Source organism: Protopterus annectens, chromosome 16.part0 (genome assembly GCF_019279795.1).
Source record: "Protopterus annectens isolate FY-2018-M chromosome 16.part0, PAN1.0, whole genome shotgun sequence".
Taxonomy (NCBI): domain Eukaryota; kingdom Metazoa; phylum Chordata; order Ceratodontiformes; family Protopteridae; genus Protopterus; species Protopterus annectens.
In genome coordinates this window covers 639665442-639687374 of record NC_056750.1, presented here as the reverse complement: position 1 = coordinate 639687374, position 21933 = coordinate 639665442, and the positions used below count along the sequence as shown (strand labels likewise).

At 39.9% G+C, this 21933-nt stretch overlaps 1 protein-coding gene across 1 annotated transcript in view; it reads right to left on the bottom strand.

Moving 5' to 3' along the window:
* REC8 (REC8 meiotic recombination protein) overlaps positions 1-21933 on the bottom strand; it is a 1573438-nt gene that overhangs the window by 1463991 nt on the left and 87514 nt on the right. The window contains exon 4 of the mRNA XM_044058157.1: positions 20479-20551. Within this exon, the coding sequence (XP_043914092.1) occupies positions 20479-20551 (73 nt within the window). The remainder of the gene's footprint in view (positions 1-20478; positions 20552-21933) is intronic.

The following is a 21933-nucleotide window of genomic DNA, read 5'->3' as shown; positions in this document are numbered from 1 at the left end:
CTTTTAATGTTATTAGCTTTTGATTGTATTTTGATTCTTGTGGATAAATTGTGTAGATATTTCAGAGCATTTTTAGTTTTTCTAAAGCTAAACTAGTTTTATGTGTTAGAATTCCATTGTATTTATTGTTTAATACTTCTTACATTCTCTTTCATCTCCAAATGACTGATTTTTTTCAGCCTTTACTGACAAAAGTTTGGATTGTAGATCTAATAATTCAGAATACCATTCTCTGATTTTTTTATACCAAGTTAGGGCTTTACCATGTATGTAAGCTTTTAATGAGTCCCATATAATTGTTTTATTTATCTCTCTGGTGTAATTAATATCTAAGAAGAACTGTAATTCAGATAATAACCAGGGTTTGAACTCTTTAATTTTAGTTACATATGCTGGAATTCTGGAGTTAACGATCAATGGTTTGTACCCATTTTGAAGTTTTAGTATCAATGAATTGTGGTCTGAAAAAGGGCAGGGAGAGATTGAAAAATTAATGATTTTAGATTGTAAGTCATGGGCAGCAAATATTTTATCTATTCTAGTTTAGGTACCAAATCTGTGATCTTGATGGGAAAAACAACAAAGATTTATCTTCTTTAAATTTGAAAGTATCTACAAGATTAAATGATTCTACCCACTTGTTTAAAGCTTTTGATACAGCAGATGTATGCAGCGGTCTTTTATCTGCAGTTTCAGAAATATCAAATATACAGTTAAAATCTCCTAAATATTAAGTTGCCTTTATAATTATTGGAAATGAAATCCAAGTGTTTTTTTTTTTTTGTTTTGTTTTTTTTAACAGTTCCTGATCCAATGCCTGGGAACCAGTATAAATTGGCTAGGGTCCATATTCTATTATATTTAACTATTACTAATGCCATAAGGTCTTCTTTATCTTCATACTTATGAATGATTTCTGGGTTAATCACATTTTTTTCCATAAAATTGTTACCCCTTTTGTCTTTATCTTATAAGTGGATTGTGCCAATATCATATATTCCACAGGATTCCATTTGTAATTGTCATTTGTTTTGAAATTAGTTTCTTGAAGGAAGACAGTTTGTGCTTTGTTCAGTTTTAAATATTTCAGTACATTTGATCTCCTGCTAGGACTGTTTAAGCCATTGGTATTTAAAGATAATAAAGTTAAATCCATCTTGGGTTATTTAGACTATATTTTTTGTTTTATTCTGACTATTAAACATTTTTCTCTGACAACTATAAAGTATGTTTGAGCTTTTAAAGGAAATTTTCAGTTTTATACTTTGAGTGTTTACCAATAAGGTAATGTTTTGGTCAGGCATAATAAAATGTTTTTGTGAAATAAATTTAAATTAATAAATGTTAACAATACTAAAATCCGCACTAGCCATGGAATGAAAATCATTCCTAATCTAATGGATAAACCCAAGTCCATCAGATTATCACTCAAGCCTAGACAATCCAGAACATCTGAGCTCCATAAACTAAATCATATGGAGAATATTTGTAATAGGATTAAGCAATATTTATGTTATTCTGAACAGATATAGTACTATTGTAGATTAGACAGAATTATAATTGAATATAAATGTCTACTTATTGTATAAATAATTAGTATTTACATGAAAGATAGATGGCAAGCTATTCAATCATAGTAAAGTAGGACGCATCATATATAAAACCTCAGTAAAAGATTATAGCACACAGTTATTTAACATACTCACCCTTATTGATTAAGTCTTTCAAAACCTATTACTTAATATAAATAGATGGTAATAATATTTTTACCTAATGTTTATAATACAATGTATTTTACTGGATATATCAGAAGTTATATTTCATTGTTTGCCATCATTTAAGTAATCACTTTGTTTGTTGCTAACGTACTTAAAGCATCAAGTTTGCTTTATGTAAACACTGATGAAAGTTAGTGCATTTTAATTCGGAGCATCCCTCTTCCCCCCATTTCCTATACAAGGATTTTCATATCCGTCATTTCTTATTATAAAATGAGTGAAATTATAAGTTAAAAAGAACAAATTCACTTATTGTGATTAATGATTAGAAGTTCCCTTTCCATATTCATAAATTGCTATTTTATGGCATATACTGAACATTTTTTGATTTAAATAGCAACATTCTATTTCTCATAATCAGCAAAGGTTAAACTGAGTGATTATTGTCAATTTAATACTATTTGTTCAGAATGTGATTGTTACATTCTGTGACATTCCTAGTTCAGGCTTCTATTGTTTCTTTTGAACAACTTTGTCAGTTTGATGTCATGTATACAAAAAGAAGTTATGTACATACCATAACGTTCCATGTGAGTTGTTCATCTCGCCTTCATTCTTACACATGGGTTCGGAGCCGATACATCGGCTCCGAGTTGGCCGCTTTCACAAGCTCAAGGTTTTAGAGTAGCTTGAGGTCAAGTCCCTATCCCATGATACTCTCTGTCTCACCTCAGATCTAGTTTGCTGATCCCAGCATGTAAAACATAATAACACATGAAAGGCACTCCAGCCGGAATAAGAAATCCTAGAACAAGACCCACCAGGCCACAAGTCTTACTCGTTCTTCGAGAAATCTGGAGGGAGAAGGCAGGTGGGAATGTAAGAATGAAGGTGAGATGAACAACTCACATGGAACTTTATGGTAAGTACATAACTTCTTTATGTGAAGTTGTTCAATCTCGCTGTTCATTCTTACACATGGGTAGCATCACAAGCACCCTAATCATGGGTGGTTCACGGGAGAATATTCCTGAGGACAGTGGAATCAAAGGAAGCCCTGTCCCTGGAGGCAATATCTACTATGATGAAGGTATGCGGCTTAGACCAAGTGGTAGCTGCACGTATAGTGTCCAAAGGCAGCCCAGCTGCATAAGCTGAGGAAGCTGAAACAGCCCTAGTGGAATGCGCTTTCACGCTATGTTCTAATGGTTGATTCACTGAGGAATATGCAAATTTTATGCAGTCAGTTAACCATTTGGAAAGAGTAACTTTGGATACTCATAGCCCTTTCTTAGTGTCAGCATAAGAAACAAAGAGTTGTCCTGATTTTCTAAATTCTTTTGTTCTGTCCAAATAGAATCTTAATTGCCTGTGAACATCAAGCTTATGCAACATATACTCCAACTTATTAGAATGGTTACTGAAGAAAGTTGGGAGTTCAATAGTTTGATTCAGGTTATTCTCAGAACACACCTTTGGAAGGAAGGAAGGAAGGAAGGAAGGGTTAGTCCTCAGTGACACTCTGTTGGGATGAAACACCAAATATGGGGGTTTGATAGACAGGGCCTGAAGTTTGGACACTCTACATGCTGAGGTAATGACTACCAAGAAGATTGTTTTCCAAGAGAAAGATTTTAAATGACAGGATGATGCAGGCTCAAAGGGAGGAAGAATAATTCTTGACAACACAAAATCCAGATTCCAGGGAGTAAAAGGTTGTCTAACAGGTGGTCTAAGATGTATGGTACCCTTTAAGAAGGCCCTACATAGTCTGTGAGACATTAGGTTACAACCTTCAGATCAGAGGTGAAAATTCAAAATTGCAGCCAATTGAACTCTTATAGTAGCAACTGCAGCACCTTCATGAAAAAGCTTAGTCAGGAATTCCAAAATGCTAGCAATTGGGGTGATGTAAGGGTCAGTATTATTTTGGGAAGCCCAAAAAGCAAATTGCTTCCATTTGCTGGCATACAACTTTCTGGTGGAAGCTTTATGAGAAGATACAAAAATATGCTGTACCTCCGGGGAGAAATCATGTTACCTAGCCAAGTTGGGAATTGGAGCAGCCAAGCTGTCAATCTGAGGGAATAAAGAGAAGGATGAAGGGCCCCTGACGAATGTGTCAGTAGATCTGGAACTGGGTCCAGAATCCAAGGTTCCTCCAATTGGTAGAGTCGTAGGAAGGGAAACCAAATCTGCAGAGGCCAAAACGGGGCTATTAAAATTACAGTCCTCCCCAGGGCTTTGGCTTTCTGCAAGAATTTCGGAATCAGGGGAATTGGTGGAAAGGCATATAAGAGTCCCAGGGACCAATCGTGTACGAGCAAATCCCTTGGGCTGTCCCATGGTGGGGGATTCAGGGCAAAGTAGCTTCTGAATTTGGCATTTATAGGGGAAGCGAACAGGTCGCAGCAAAGCTGGCCCCATCTGCAGAAAATCATCTCAGCAACTTCGTCTTTGAGGGACCACTTGTGCGGTATCAGAATGGCTCTGCTCAGTTTGTCCGCGATCACGCTGGATTTCCCTGGGATGTGCATTGCTATCAGAAAACGCCCAGTGAATACAGCCCACTGCCAAATTCTCAGGGCCTCTCAACATAAGGGGTAAGACTTGGTTCCCCCTTATTTGCTGATATACATGACCATAGGCATGTTGTCGGTCTGGATCACAATCGTCCCCAGAGGTAGAGAGTTGTGGAAGTACTGCAATTCCAAAAGCACCGCTCTCAACTCCAGGACACTGATGTGCAACTGTGACCATCTCTGACCAGGTGCCTTGGGCTGTTCTTCCCTGAAAAAGCCCACCCTCCCACCGCCATCAGAGAAGCGTCCATGGTCACAGTGGCTGATAGCAGAGGAAGAACAAATGGGCGACCTACTGTTATATGATGGCTGGTCAACCACCATAAATCTGCATAAATCTGTAATCATTATCAAGAATGACATCGGAAGTTGTTGGTAACACCACTGGGTGAAGAGCAACCACTGAAGTATTCTCATGTGCATACGCCCCAGAGGAACTGCTATGAGCGTTGCTGCCATGGTACCTAGTAGTTTCAACTCTTGAGAGGCTGGTACTTTTTTTCTCATCAGAATGTCTGATACCTGTTTTCGAAGTGTGACTATTCTGTCCAGTGGTAATTTTACCATGGCACTGGTGGTGTCTAAGTCTGCTCCAATAAAGGAGATATGCTGCGATGGTGACAATGCAGACTTGTTGAAATTTATAGTTATGCCTACCTGAGAGCACAGATTGAGTGTGTGATCCCTGGATAGAAGTAGTTGATGCTTGGTCGTGGCGCTAAGGAGCCAGTCGTCCAGATACGGAAACACTCAGGAATCCTAGATGCCTCAGGTGAGCCGTAACCACTGCCATGCATTTGGTAAAAACTCTGGGGGCTGTTGTGAGACCAAAGGGCAGTGCTCGAAACTGACAGTGACTGGCTCCCAGCTGGGAACACAAGTGACCTCTGGATGGTCTGGCCATTTTGACATGATAGTAACTCATCCTTGAGATCTATAGAGCACATCCAATTGCCCATTCCTAGGAACCGAATCATCGATTTAATTGTGACCATCTGGAACTTCTCCTTCTTTACAAAGGTGTTGAGTCTGCTGAGGTCCAAGATGGGCCTCCAGTCCCCGGTTTTCTTTGGAACTAAAAAGAACCAGGAGTAGGTTCCGGATCCTATTTGGTCTGCTGGGACTGGCTGGATGACTCTCTTTTCCTGCAGCCTTTGAATTTCTATGGCCGCTTGATCCCCGAGACTGGGTGGAACATCCGGGATTTTTCTTCGTACGGGTGGGGGTTCAGAGAACAGAATGACAAACTCTGGTAACAATTCTTTGTACCCATGAACCTTTTGTAATTTCTAGCCAGGCGTCTGGATAAAAAGACAAGTGAGCCCCAACTGCCTCCAGAGTAGGACAGTCAGGCCTCCTTTCAGAAGCGCTGGTAGGGCTTGCCAAAAAACTAATCCCCATTGCCCTGGTTTTGCAGACCCCCTCTGCCACCTGGGTGGCGTCTTCCATTATTACCCCCTCCTCTGCCCCTGGAGGGGGATTTACTATGTGTTCTGAAAAACTCCTCAGGACTTCCAGAACCACATTTTTCCTCCCTTTTGCCCTTTGGGGTAGGTCTTGTAGGGGTGGAAAAATGGACTCCTATGGCAGATAGAGTCTTTCCATCTTGTTCACACCAAGTGAGGGTCTCCTTGACTTTGGGCCCAAAAAGGGACGAGCCATCAAATGGGGTATTAACGAAGTAAGACTTGAAGGCTTCCGCAAAGGAGCATAAGCGCATCCAGGAAAGCCTCCGAAGAGCTATTACTGAACCCACTGCCCGACTCGAACCATCGGCTGCATAAGAAATGAGCCGCATGGACAAGTTAACTATGGAATTAAGGGTATTAAGCTGGGCTGTCACCTTATCAGAGACACCTCCAGCTGTACTACCCTGCAGAGCATCTCAAAGCTCTTTTAGGAGATCTCTTTGAAGATGGGTAAAATGCGTCAAATAGTTGAGCGATCGCATAGCAAAAGTCGCAGAACTAAAGATGCGTTTCCCATAGTCCTGGAATCCCTATTAGGAGGATGGACAGTAGAAGAGGTTTCAGACATCTTGTTTTTGGTGGCCACCACCACCGTGGCCACTCTGCCAGTGAACCACTCAACACACCTTCCATTCCCACAGATATTTCCACGAAGGAAATCTGATGACTCTTTAGCACTTCTTGGCAACCCTAAACACCCCTAGAATCAGCTATCCCCATATGCCCAACACGTCCGAGCAAGCTCACCTCCCAGACTACTGCAAAGGGTACTGCACAAGACTAAGTGCTCTTAAGTCTTTCACAATAACTCAAGACTTCCACTCTTATGCAAGTCCTTAATGTGTTTGGACCAAAATACGTTTTAAATATAAAATTGCACTCATTATTTTTCTTTTAAATCAAGACTCAACTTAATGAGATAAACCAAGTGCTGGGAGACCATCAATATATGTACAACGTCACTGCTGAGTATCATCTTGGAGGCTCCTCAGAGCCATTAAGCATTATCATCACTGTCTCTGTTACCATAGCAACCTGGGAGCATCTGTTTCTGTTAGTATGTCTGTGTACTGCATACCAGAGGCTCGCAATGCACCTGAAGCAAAGCTTCACTTCACTGCAGCTTCAAGCCTAAATTCCCTCCCTTTCAGTGAGGCAGCAGCCAGGAAAAGAAGAGAGAGCATACAGATAAAAAAAAAAAAACAAAAAAAAAAAAAAAAACCTCCCAACAAGCCGCCACAACAAGAGAACACACTCCTCCAGCCCTCCCACCTCTCACTCCGCAGACGTACAAACAAACCATTCTCTGCCAAAATATCCCAAATCACAGCTCCATCCATCCCCCTCCCCTGGATCCAGGCCAAAACACCAACCAAATGTCTCTTCCCAATACACAAGCACCAGTAAACTTCGATCACAAGCCGCAACCCACACCTTCCTGGAAACAAAAACAGCAACACACAGCAGTCAGCCACAGCTGCATCCATGCGCACCATATCAGGATTGATCAAACAACACTTGTAGCTGTGGTAGCTGCCATAATTGATTTTAACTATATTTAGACAGAATAATGATGACATTTGTACTAAGAGCTTGTTACTATTATTTAACCAGGATATACATGACATTTCTAAATCGTAGTTTAACTGAAGAAGGCATTAGTCTCCATGACAGCATTTTTTTTTCCAAAACACTCTACTGTTACTGCTATTATATATTATGTTAATTTGTTACATTTGAGACTGAACTCTGATGAATGGTACCTTGCTGAATTAGTTAATTAATTACTTAAATTATTATAAGTAAAATCAATGAAAAATGAACAAGATAAGTATTCATTTAGTTCAAGTAGGGAAATAGAAACTTCTATGTTCGTATTATATGTTGCTTTGTTCGGCTAATATATAACGTAAATAGTAACCCATCTTGACCTACCTTTGTTTGTGAATTCTTGGACTCTTTGAACATTCTGAATAAATCATTACTGTTTCTCAGTTGTTTAAGAATCCCTCCTTTTTTAAAAAATAAAAACAGATGACAAGTGATGTACCACAGCAGTTGATACATCGAGAGATGTAGTTGTAAGTTATTTTTTTGGGACAGCTATCTTGGAATCAGTTTTTTTGTTTCTTCTTTCTAGCATCAGTCCAAGCATTTGTTTCTTTTATTCTTTTAAGAGTAAGAGCCATCCATTCCATTTCTTCTGGGATAGACGCTGTTGTTTTTGATGAATATAGTAGCGTCTTCTACGTCATTAAAGGTTCTCATCTAATTGGCAAAAAGTATTTTTATCTTGGCTGGAAAGGCCAGCTGTGCTTTAATGTTGTTTCGTTTCAACAGTTTTATTGTTGGCTAGACTTTTTTCCTTTGTTCTATTATTCTGGAAGAATAATCATTGTCAAACCTTATCAGGCTTTGACAGTATTTTAAGAGTTATTTTCTCCAAGCAGATTTTAATATTAGTTCCTTGTCCAGAAATGAAAGAAATTTTATAACTATGGATCTAGGTGGAGTATTTGAGTTAGAAGCAGGTTTCCTCAGTGCTCTATGTGTCCTTTCAATTCCAAATGAAACTCCCTCTTTCAAGTCTAAAAATTCAAGAATTCAGGTGGTTAAGAATGAAATCATGTCTTCTCCTTCAGTGTTTTCAGGAAGACCAAAAATCTTTATGTTGCGCCTCCTTTTCCTGTTTTCCAAGTCATCTATTTTGTTAAGCAGCCATGTATTTTTAAGCAGAAATTATTTTTGGAATTCTTCCTCTTTGAGTCTCCCTTCAATGTCATTTAGTGAAGCCTCTATATTTGTTATTTTTGTATGGTGTTGCTGTAATAGTTCCTTAAGTGTATCCATCTGTTTTTGAGAATTTAATTTGAGGTTTTCCAAGTCATTTTTAAAGCCAACCATCTTCAAAGACAGTTCCTGTAAGGTAGATGTCATCAATTGCAGTTCTTTTTTCAAAGCAGCATCTGGATGAGAATTCCTTGAGTTGTTCATATTCAGGGACTCAATATATCTCAAAGTTACTTGACAGGAAAATTTTTGTACAGCTCCACCAAAATTGATATTTATATAGTTTGGTAGTTTAACTATAGATTTCTGACATTTTAAAGTTGAAAATAATAAAATTTTCCTCTATTATACTAGTTTATGGAGCTCTCAAAATTCACTGCTCTCAGTTGGTCATCTAGGCTCTGCCCCCACTACAGCAATTTCTCCTGAAATTCGTCACTGTTTGGATGGTTCACTCCATGTATCTGTTAAACTGTGGATAGTGTGGGCAGTCCACAATATGTCTGGATCTTCATTCATAAACAATCTAAGTTGTTGACTAGTCATATGACACCCAGTATCACTTGTCTTAGCAGTGTGAAGTTTAAAGCATTTATCATAGCTATGCTTTTTACGGAACCTGTAATAATCCATATACAAGAAATAAGTAGCTTCTCTGAACCAAAACAAATAGGTATCGACTAAAGTCCAGATGCTCTGAAAGAGTGTATAGTAACATATCTTATTTACATTTTGTCATGGTACGTACTGTACATGGCACAACTCTGTAATATTTGCTCTGAGTCAACATACAGAATTATAAACAGGTTAGCAATCATAACAAATCTGTTACTGTGCTCAAGGAATTAATGTCAAGGGCAAAGACTCAGAGATGAATTTCCTGAATTCATTTTAAAGTTATTCCCCTAGTACAGCTCTTTTGATTGTGTACCTTTAACTCCCAATGAGTGGGGCTTGAGCCTTTAAAATTGAAGATGTCACCTTACAGTTCTAACAAATAGTGATTGACAGAGGTCAAATATCAATACAATAGTGTTTGCCATCATGTATGTTTCAAGACAAAATATTCTGATACCTTGTAAGTAGCATGCTTTTGGAATTATTAATGCAAATATGAAGAAGCAATATTTGACGCCTACAGGCGCAGTAGGGGGTAACTGCAGAAAATGCCTGGAGGCGTCACTTGGCTGCATTGAGTTAAGAACATACTAACATTTCTAATTGAAGACCCATCATAATTCTTGGCAGTACATGGAACATTAGTTGCCTTGATGTACTGGAACTTACACCACCATCACCACCACCACTACCACCAGTAGTGTTACTGACTTCAAGAACATATCTGCTCAATGCAGTTGTCATGCTGTTCTTTGATCATTCTTTTATAAATTCTCTGAACATCATAGCTCAAATGTCCAGTCTGAGGCAGTGTAGGTTCTTGCAGGACAAACTTTAGCCCATCCCCCCACTTTGAGGTAACTGAGGATATACTACTTGGAACTCTTCCCAGTCATATTATAACTTCCTGCAGCAGTGATATTATGATGAACAAAAACAGCAAAATGAAGCGCCTGGAGAGCCGTTTCCACAGAGTAACGTTTTATTCACGGGTATAAAAGCACAGCACAACACTCACTAACGCTGAGCACAAGAGTAAACAGTACATTTTCATCCACAACTTCATTGGATAACCTTATCTTGACGAAGTTGTGGACGAAAACGTACTGCTTACTATTGTGGTCAGTGTTCGTGAGTGTTGTGCTGTGCTTTTATACCCATGAATAAAACATTACTCTGTGGAAATGGCTATCCAGGCGCTTCATTTCGCGTTTTTTGATGACTATTGGCGCTTTTCCTCCTTTCACTTTGGTTCGTATTATGATGAACAAAGTACAGCTGTGTAAAGGTGCAAACATGAAATGTTTGACTAGGAGCATTGCTTCAAGATGGTTTCTCACACATTGGAACATTTACTGTGCTTATTTTTTTTTAATATAAATATCTATTAAACATCTAAGATACAATATGCTAAAAACATGTGTACTTATGGTAGCATTCAATTATAACAGACTGAAGGTATCTACATACAGTTTTGCATTCCGGAATTGTTGTTGAGTTTATGAACATATATACTCCCATAGTCAATTCTACAACTTCTTGTTAATGACCTAATTTGACCACTTGACAAATATGTGGTGAGATTAATGGAAAATTAAAATATATGCCTTCAAATAGATTTTCCAGTGAGAGAACATAACTGAAAGGAGTGTGGTGGTTACAGTATGAATCCAAAAATATTCTGTGAGCTCCAGTTAGATTGGGGGTGGGGTAATACCAAAGATCTAGAATGTGATGTCTTCTGATTTGGGAAGTTGTGTTCTAAGTAACCACAATATACCTTCTTGGATTGAGCGCCATATTTTTTGCACTTTCATCCAGCCCCACATAATATGTAGACAGCTAACTTCAGGAGTAATACAGTGCCATCAGAGATTGTCCTTAGTTCAGTTACGATGCTGAAATTCTTCTGGGGTGAGGTGACAGTGGTACAGCAGTTTTGTATGAGAACATCTAGATAAGTCACCATCTGTTATCATTGGTGAGTTTAAGGCAACAGTTCCATTCCTCTCGAGTGAGGATGATTACCAACGTCCTTGTAGATCAATGTGTGTATAGACCTTTAAGAAGCTATCAAAGGCCTTGCATTAGAGTATAAATTCTGAGCACATGCAAGCCTGACTGCCATTTTGTAGTTAGCTGTTGAGATGTGAACATGTATGTATGCAAGCTGTTTGTTGGTTAGTTAATTCGTATTTAAAGATGCTGCTATCCATCCTGATCTGTCTGTATATATTAAAGCATCTAAACAACACCTTGAGCCGCGTTATTTGTGTTAGAGATGAACGAGCGACAATCCTGTACCTTTTATCCAGATTTTTGCTAATACTCTGTAAACGTCCATTTCAAAATAATATATTTCAATTCACCACTGGGGATGTTATTTCTGTCCTGCACACCTACCTTGGGCCATGAGTTCAAATGATAAAGTATTACTGTACTTATTTTGTATCTCAATGCATTAGAAAGAGAAAGCAGATTCTTTACTACTAAGTCAGTCAGTTTACTGAACTTATTTCATAAGTTCTGCTCATCCGTGAGACTTATGGACTTAATTCTTCATTCTTGTTACTGCACTGCCTCTAGCTAATTTTGCTATTGCTTTCTAAGGCTCATTTAGTCTTGTAATACTGTAGTTTGTTTTCTGGAGATATCCACATTGCCTGATGACCATTAAGACACTATGGTGAGAGGGTCTTTATTTAAGCAGCCATTGGCTTGACTAATTTGTTTGCATTTGCTGCCCCAGTCCCATTGTGCATGTCCAATGACAAGCAAAGGTTGAAACATGCAACGGGTATGGTGGGGTGGAACAATATGCATACTGACAATCTCTTGAAAAGCAATGGCATGGTGTGGGTCCTAGAATGGCCTTTTGGATCACTAAGCCATTGCCTGGTGGTAGCCTTCATTAGCAAGTATATAGGAGCACTCAGTCGTGGAAGGAAAGTGTGTCCATTTGCTGATGTAATCAACTTACTCTCCCTCCTGGGGGGGGGGGGTTAGACTACAAAATAATACCCTCATTCAGGGATGCTGGCAAGAGCACAAATCCCCCTCATGATTGCCCATAGCAAGGCAAAATTATTGGGAGTGGATTATCAATTGTCAGACACAAGGGCAAAAAACACCTATAAAATGCTTTTAGCCACAATGACTACAAGTCATTATTAAAACAGAGCCATCAAACTGGCCACTATCTTGAATCCCCACACTGCTCTCCTCTCCTTACTCATATTTTTTGCAACACACCTACACTTTCTCTCTCACTTATATCATCTGACCCAGTTTTTGTTCTGCACACCTTCTTTTCATCAGACAGTTCTGCAAATGTCCTCTAACCAGTCTGTAAGCAGAGAATGGGGACAATTAGGGGCCAGCATTAAATGCAGATGGGTCAAGTCCATGTACATGTTGGAGAGAAGGTGAGTCAGACTCTCATGCCATTAAAGTGAAAGCCATATTGATTGAAACAGTGGACCAGAGAATAGCAGTAAGATATAAAATAGGGACTGGAGAGACAAAAATCGCCATTAATGGCTAGGTTGCTCTTGTCCTTGTCACTTGTCTAATCCAGAACTTAGTCACCCTTATGCTAGACTTCCTCTGCACATAGGGTTCCCCCCATGGGGTAATGTCAGGTACTCACCAAATGAGGTTAACAGAGAACATGGGCAATCTTGAATAAGAAGCTGCATGACCAAAAAGCACACAGGAAAAACAGGTACTATGACAGTGTACAGGCTGAATCAAAACGATAATCACCAAGGTCACAGTGGTCAAGTGATATACCAGTAACACAGCCTGCACTTATTCATTCTGTTAATGACTAAAAAAAAACAAAATGACAAAGACTGCTACTCATCTTCTCATACCTGCTATAGTCTTGTCCCTATACAGCTGTCCCACTCACTCCCAAAACAATACTTTATCCTCCAACTAGTCCATACACGTTTTACTTATTTTGTAACACCACTCTACAACAGCCAGCCTAGTAGATAAAGTGTCACTTAATTCTCATGGCTTCACATCTAAAAATGAAGCCATCCAGCAACTGGAAAATAGAAATTAACTCATCTCAAAAGGAAACGGTAAAGCAAAGGTAATACCATTTATATTAGCTTCAGCTGTCATCCAAAATGTTAAGGAATCATTTCCAACCCAACAAGCAAGATGGCAAAAACTTTACCTAGGACAGCATCACCCAATACACTCTCACTCACTTATGTACTTTTAATTAAGGGCACATGGTTCCAACATTAAGTTATGTTCTTACCATAAACTAGGCATCTGTGTTGCCCATTTCCATTCTTCCTCAACGTACAAGTTCAGATCCGATCCTTGGATCCGACTCGACCGCTTATTCCAGACTTAGGATTCAACTCTCAAGCTCATCCCTCTACCCATAATGTACTGCAACATCCCTAAAGCCCCAGATCAAGTTTGCTGTCAAATCCCCATAATAAAACAAAGACAGGAATAGAAAGACAGGACTCAATCTTGGAACTGTAGGTTCCCATACAGTCCACTAGGTTCCTCCTGGAACTTGGATGGGAGGGAAGTTGAGGAAGAACGAAATGGGCAACAGGGATGCTTAGTTATGGTAAGAGCATGACTTTTAAATCTGATGTTGTCCTTTTCATTCTTCCTCAATGCATGGGACAGAGTCCCTAGCTACGGTGATCTTGGTTAGCCCTCGAAGATTATTACGGAGTATCACCAAACTAAAGGGGTCTCTGTTTCTTGAAATATCAGCTTTGTAATGAGTAACAAAAGTATGTGCTGCAGCTACATGGTCCAGTGCTCAAATGTCAAGAGATGTTCTTGACCAAAAAGCAGGTGATGTCACCATGGATCTAGTTGAATAAGCCTTGGAATGTCTAGATAATGTCATGCCTTTCTGAGAATAAACACTGGAAATACAGTCTGTTATCCATTTTGCTAGAGTGACTTTGCATACTAGATAACCTAGTCTTTTCGGAGAAAAGGAAACAAAAAGAGTTGGTCTGATTTTCTGAATTGTCTTGTCCTATGAAGGTGAAAACATAACGGTCTGTGTACATCAAGAAAATGCAGTATGTACTCTCCTTCACTGGAAAAATTTGGAAAGAAAACGTAAACGGATGGATTGGTTAATGTTATTCTCAGAAGCCACTTTAAGGAAAAAAGGAGGGTTAGTCTGCAAGGAAACGCTATCCTTATGAAAAAATTATGTAAGGAAATTTTGGACAGCCTGGAATTCAGATATTCTCTTTGCAGATGTGATGGCCACCAAGAAAACTGTTTTCCATGACAGAAACTTCAGATCAGATTTAGCTGAAGGTTCAAAAGGTTTCTGTGTTAGGCCTGGTAGTAAAAGTGTCAGATCCCAAGGTGGTGAGGGATCTTTCATTGGAGGCCTTAGAAGAAAAATTCCTTTCATAATAAATGCTTTACACAGTTTAGACAAAGCCAGAAAAAGTCTGTTCCCAGTATGAAACTTAGAAATAGCTGCCAGTTGTAGTTTCACTGTACAGTAACTAGCTCCTTTCTCAAAAAGGAGCATCAAAAATTGAAGAATCGTAGATATTGGGGCAGAAAAAGGATTATGTCTTTATTCAAAGCCCAAAGGGAAAATCTTTTCCATTTGCTTTTGTATACTTTCTTGGTAGATTCTTTTTGAGATACCAAAATAATACGTACAAGTTAAGAAAACTTGGGTTGTCTATTACTGGAAGTGAAGAAATAATGTGGTTAGTCTTAGGGGTCGAATATTGGGATGTTGGATTCCTGATGGGTGTGACAGGAGATCCAGAGTTGGCTCCAGTATCCATGCAGAATAACGATGATGAGACAGTAGGAAGGAGAACCATACTTGCAGAGGCCTGAAGGGGGTAATGAGCATTAATGAACTCTTCGGTCTGCTTGCTTTCTGTAAAAATTTTGAAATCAGGGGAAGAGGAAGGTAAGCATAAAAAGACCTGAGGGCAAAGCGTGAACTAGAGAGGTATCAGAGTGAAGTAGATGCACTTATTGTTGAGGTGGGGTGGCAAATACATCGAAGCAAAGTCAGCTCCAATGCAGGATCATCTCTGCTACAGATTGAGACCCCACTTGTGAGGCATCAAAATGGATCTGCTAGTTTGCCCGCTAACATGCTGGTTTCCCATAGAATGTGTATTGAAATTTTTCATGGCCTCTTTCCAAAGGATGTAAGATCAAGTTCTTCCTTGTTTGTGATGTACCAGACTACAGGCACGTTGTTGATCTAAACTGCAATAGTTCCCAAAGGAAGAGCATCTTGAAATGCCTGCAATGTTGATAGGACTGCTGTAATCTCTAGGACACTGATATGCAAAACTTGGTCTCTCGGGGGACCATGTGCCTTGGAACTTTCTTCCCAAGAAATGCCCCCCAACCCGACTGAGAAGTGTCCATGGTCACTGTGGCCATAGGGGTTGGGAGAACAAAGGGTCTGTCTAGATGTAGATAATCTGATTGCACCCACCATCAGATGTGTTGCCTGCAAACTGGTGAGAGTCTGAATGGAAAGGATAGGGGTTGATACAGAATGGACCACTATACAGCTAAAACCCATTGTAGAACCCGTATTAAAAAAGTGTGCCAAAGGGAGTAGTACAGTGGCAGCTGCCATGGAACCTAATGCCTGCAGTATGGGCCTTGCTGGAGGAGTTGAATGACCAAGAAAAAACTGTACTGGACCCCTTACAGTGGAGATACAATGACAGGGTAGGGATGCTATCTGTTTTGTCATGTCTAAGAGAACACCAATGAACTCCAGGCTCTGGGGTTAGTTTTGATTTGGCATGATTTATAGTTATGCCCAATGAACTGCAAATCTGGAGCAAATATTCCCTGGCATGTAAAAGTAGATACTTGGAGGGGGCAGTAAGGAGACAGTTGTCTAGGTATGGAAACACCTGGAATCCCTTTATAGTCTCAAATGAGCTGCCACTACTGCTATGCATCTGGAAAACACCCTGGGGGCTATGTTGGGGGTCCAAAGGGCATATCTCTGCACTGGTAATGACCATCTCCCAGAAAGAAGTGAAGATGCCTTTTGGATCGCCTGTCTATTTGATGTGATAGTACACATCCTGAAGATCTACAGAGCACATCCCATCGTCCTTGATTAAAAAGGGTAGAATGGACTGAATTGTGACCATTCAGAACTTGGCTTTCTTTACATACTGATTTAAGTTGCTCAAATCCTACATAGGCCTTCAGGTTCCCTGTTTTCTTTGGCACTAAAAAGAAGAGTGAATAAGTTCTGAATCCTGTCTAGTCTGGCAGGATCTTTTGAATGACTCTTATCTACCAGCTTTTTGTATTTCTTGTTCTGCTGCCTTCCTCTGACTGGGTGGAACATCGGGAAGTTTCTCCCTTTTGTGAAATGGAAGAAGGAAAAATTGTATGTAATAACGCCTGGATAGTATACTTACCACCCATGTATCTTGTTTTATGCTTGCCCAGACGTCCGGGTGCAAAGGCAAACAACCTCCAACAACATCCAAAGTTGGAGAGTCAGGCAGCGCTTCAGAAGTGTTTAAAGGGCCTATCTGAAAAAGGATCTCTAAAGCCCTGCTTCTGCAGACCTCTTTGCATCAATGGAGATGTCTTTCATTGAAATTTCTTCTTCTGTCTCTGGAGAAATTGTCCCTGCGTGGGTCTTGGAAAGGTCCCATAGACTTACAGAACGACTTCTTGCCGTCTCTCTGATTCCTAGAAAAGGTTCATTGAGGCAGAGAAAAATTAATTCCTAAGGCAGAGTATTTCCATCTTGCTCACTGCGGATAAGTATCTCTTACTGATGGCCCAAACAAGGAAGTGCCATCAAAAATAGGGCATTAATAAAATATGTCTTAAAGGGTTCTGCAAAGCCACAAAGCGACATCCAGGCATGTCTTCTTATGGCAATACCTGAACCGGCTGCTCGTGAGGTACCTTCACCTCTGAGAGAGATCAACCGCATTGAAGCATTGGATATGGACAACAGTGGCCAACTGACAAGATGTCCTTTTGAGATCTTCATCAGACATGGACTCCGAGACATTATTTGAGAGCTCCTTGGTCAAATCTCTCTGAAGGCAACTGAAATGTGTCAGGTAATTAAGTGACCTCAGGGAAAAAGTCACCGAAGTAAAGACTCTCTTCACAAACCTGTCCAATGCTCTAAACTCCCTATTAGGTAGTTGGAAAGCAAAGCTCTCTTCTGCTAGCTCTTTCCTGGTGGCTGCTGCCACCACCATTGCATCAGCTGGGACTCATTTGCTCTAGTATGGTCTATTGGTCGGGGGGAGGGGTCAAAAACTTGCTGGGTCTTTTGGAAATGGGTTTGATGATATCCGGTTCCTTCCAAGCCCAACCAGGCCACTAAATCAATAAGACTGTCCACAAGGGGGGAGGGGGTAACCCAAGACAGACTGGCCAGAATTAAAAGCCTATAAAAACACCAATTCTGCTTGTGAGGGGTTTTAGGAAGACCAACTGCCTTTCTGCTTCAGGATCTCTTAATATCATCAAAGAAGATGTCATCTGGTGGTAATCTGGGGGACCCCTCTCCATTAAAATCAGTGTTCTCTGTGACGGACTCCAACAGGGAGTCAGTGTGTCTCCTTTTCCATGCCCTCTGTTGAGGTACCTCCTCTGTGGGATATTCAGGTGAGGTTCTGGAAGAGAGGGTAAATTCTTCTAATATAACTGGTTGGATACTTATTGGTTCTGGCTGTCCTTGTGCAATAGGCCTGAGAGCCTCAGAGCTAGGAACCAATGGAGGAAAGGAAATAGGATCAGAGGCAAGAGAAGGCAGTCCTTTGAGGACAGAAAAGGCCCTTTCCACCACCTCAAAAGCTGTCAGATCCAGAGAGATCCCGACCCACCTCCTCAGAGCCAAAACATCCGATGAAGGGAGATCTACATCTCCCTCGGATCAGCACCTTGGGGGTGGAACAGATCTGAACTGTCCAGGGCCAAGGCTTCAAGAGAAAGAGATGGATCCAACAAAATTGGATCCAAGCCTATCCCCTTAGACCCGATGCTGACACTTCGGCTCAGTGACCCATTCTAATCTGAAGGTATCACAGTAGAACTGGTTAAAGATATAGTTGGAGTGCAGCTCTCCTCAGATTCGACACTGGACCTCTCAGATTCTGTGGCTCCGAAACTGCAAGATGGATCAGACAAGGAAAGAAAACAGCTTTAGAAATTGTTGGCATACTCACAGATCCGGTGGTGGACAGAGTTGAAAAGACCCCCATCTGGATCTGAGTTCTGACAAACCTGTACATCATCCTAGCCACATCTGCTTCTGACAAACTCCTGGAGGACCTACAGGAAGAAGTGGAAGGAGGCCTTGAATGCTTCTTTGGGGTATGAAGCAACTCTGAAGGTGGAGTAGGTGATACTGGTTTTATTGCGTACTCAGGAGTAATACTCTTATAAGTAGAACCCTGTTTAGGATACTAGGATTTAGGATCCAAGGGAGTCACTGTATGACTAATGGTAATTACAGATGTAGTAACATTAGGATCTGAAGTCTTCGAATCCGATTGAAGATTCTTAGGATCAGACAGCATGGGATTCGATGAGTTCTTAATTTTTGTCTGAGACTCAGAAGACGACCTGAGGGACTTCAGAGGGGAGCACTTCCTATGCTCCAAAGAAGCAAATTTGCTGGGTTTGGAGGGGCTTGAGCTCCTGAAACAGAAGTAGAAGGCAGAAGATCTCTTAATATCAACTTATTGCTTTGATCTGCAAAAGCTCTAGGGTTGAAGGTAGAGCATATTTTGCATGCTCTGTCCAAATTATCAGCCACTAGACAATACATGCACTCTTTGTGGGCATCTGAATTCGGAATTTTATGTCCACAAGAACTTGCACTTTTTGAAACCTGTAGGCTTTTCTGACATAACTGCCCCCAGAAAGTTAAACAATAAATTTAAACGGTCACAAAGATAAATAAAATCAGATAGATTTATTTGTTTTTTTTTAAAACAGAGACAGAAAAGGATGTGGTAACAACTATGCAAAGAAATACTACCAAAAAAAGGGGTAAAATAGTACCAGCAATGGGAAACAGGTACTGCCTAAAAAGGTATTAAACAGCAGAAAAGGAGCAATGCCTTAACATCAGCAAGAGAAAATAGAATAATATATAAAGAAGAAAAAGAAAAATTTTTACCACTACTTTTGTAACTCACAAAACCACTAACGACTCAAGAGCTTGGGAAACTGTGTCTGTTCTCAGTGGCGGCAAACAAGATCTAGGGCTTTGGGGATGCAATACTGCATTGTGGGTAGAGGGATGGGCTCCAGAGCTGAATCCCAAATCTGGAATTAAGCAGCTAAATCAGATGAGAGGATCGGATCTGAACCCATACGTTGAGGAAGAATGAAAGGGACAACATCAGATTAATAGGAACTTCAACAATACAAGCCAACCATAATTTCATTTAAGAGTCACTGGAGAATGCTTTTCATGCGCTATAAAGAATTTGATGCAAACATCAAAAATGAGGATTAAGCTCTGGGCAAGACTACAAACCCACATACTGTGTTAGAGCCATCAACTTGTTATGCCACCAGCAAATCAATATGAAATGGTCCTAAATCCAGACGAATGACTGGTACAAAGAACAGTACAAATTTACAATAACTATATACAAGAAATGACATATTAGTCTAACATGGAAAAAAAGAAGGCAATTCACCTAGTTTAGATATTTGTCAGCATATGAGACAAAAACAGAGGAAATTAACCTGTTTAGACCTTTATCAGCACTCTGTCAGCTGCCTGACCAATGAAGTACTACCCTAATAAAAGCTACACTAAATTCTGTCCCAACAGTGACATTACAAAATACTTAACAGTACCTAAAGGATAAAGAATGCTAATTGACTGCTAACCACCAACTTCCTTGGAATAATTGGGAATGAAATGCCTACCCAAGTGCCAAAATTAAACACAATACCATCTCACACCATAATACAATTTGTACACATCATACCATTTGTATGGTGCAGTGGTTAGCATCGTTACCTCACAGCAAAAGGTTCTCCAGTTCAATGCTTGGCTAGCATGCCTTCTGGGCGGAGTCTACATGTCCTCCCTGCATTCATGTGCGTTTCCTCCCACATTACAAAGACATGTATCTGGAGTGTTTCTCCCCAGGCCTCTGCTGAAAATTGGGTTATACCAAGTCAGACCTTCCCGGTAAACAAACGTTAATTAAAAATAAAAAAAATAAATAAAAATAAAAAAATAATTTTTCAGTACAAGTTAAAATTTTAGAATGTCATTACCGTTCAGGAGAAAGTATCATTTCTTCAGGCTTCTCAGGTTCAAGGCCTCGTTCTTCTTCTATCCGCTCAAGCTCTAAGAACATTAAAATATTCTATAAGCTTGCTTTCTCAGACTATAAGTAACTATGTAAACTAAATCTCCAGATAAACAACGTGTAGTCACAGCAAGCAAGATCAAACCAATTGTTATTCATTTTTTAAAGAAAAGGTGAACAAAATTAATAAAAGCATATCAATGAACATCAGATACTTGAATCAAAAAATGAGACCATGATCAGTCTCCGCTAGGTTAATCAGTTCAATCAGTGAAGCAGGACTCGAACAAGGATAAGGCAGCAGGTTTAATAACAGTCAAACAGCAAACAGAACAAATGTAAGCGCCTTCATCTGCGATGCAGACTTCATGATGAAGTCTGCATCGCAGATGAAAGCGCTTACATTTGTTCTGTTTGCTGTTTGAGTGTTATTAAACCTGCTGCCTTATCCTTGTTCGAGTCCTGCTTCACTGATTGAACTGATTAACCTAGCGGAGACTGATCGTGGTCTCATTTTTTGATTCAGTTGTTTTTCTCTTTTTGGTTTACGTACAACATCAGATACTTGGCAAAAACACAATTACAAAAAAAGTGCTTGAAATAATTATTTGCTAGGACAGTTTATTAAATGTAGACAGCTGCCCCTTAAAAACTGAAAATGCATTTATGTAGGCACTCACCATAAAAACAGATAAGCAAGTACATACCGTAACAAATAATCTTTGAGAGAGCCATTTGCAGGGGAAACAGCAGACTTTCCTTCCTGACAGCTTTCTAATTAGTATGAAGATTCCATACCAAAACACAGCAAATACGCACCTGTGCACTCAAACTACAGTGCCAAGTGCAGTAAATTAAGGATAACTGCATCCAAAAGAAAAAAAAACAGGTCACCATATTACACGCTTAAAAATACTTAGAAAATAGTAGTCCACCTGACGCAAGCAATGTGGCAGGGTGCCCACTGAAAAACTGAACTCAAGTGTGGTCCTTGGAACAGTAATACTTTATGTGAGAATAGTGGGAATATATATTAATTCTGACACTGAGGCATCTTAATAGTGAACCTACTCTAAGACACTGCAATCTTGGTGCTGAAGTAAATAGCAGGGATTTGGGGACTGATGAGTGCAAGAGATAATGCTTTAAAGCAGTAACATTTAGTATAGAAATTCAATGCAGTTGATTAGAATCAGTTTAGTTATTGATATGTCTGGTCTTGCACTACCAACTGGCAGCTAGACTGGACGTTTAAGAAGGGAAAAGCTGGGAGGGTAAACTACTAGCACTGTAGATGGGACTGTCAAGGGAATTAACTGATATGATGGATATGCATAATGGTTTGTAACTAGGGCACTTGTACAGCGGGTATCAGCTGGAAATAATTCCAAGAAGTGCCCACAAACCTCCTCAAAAAAGG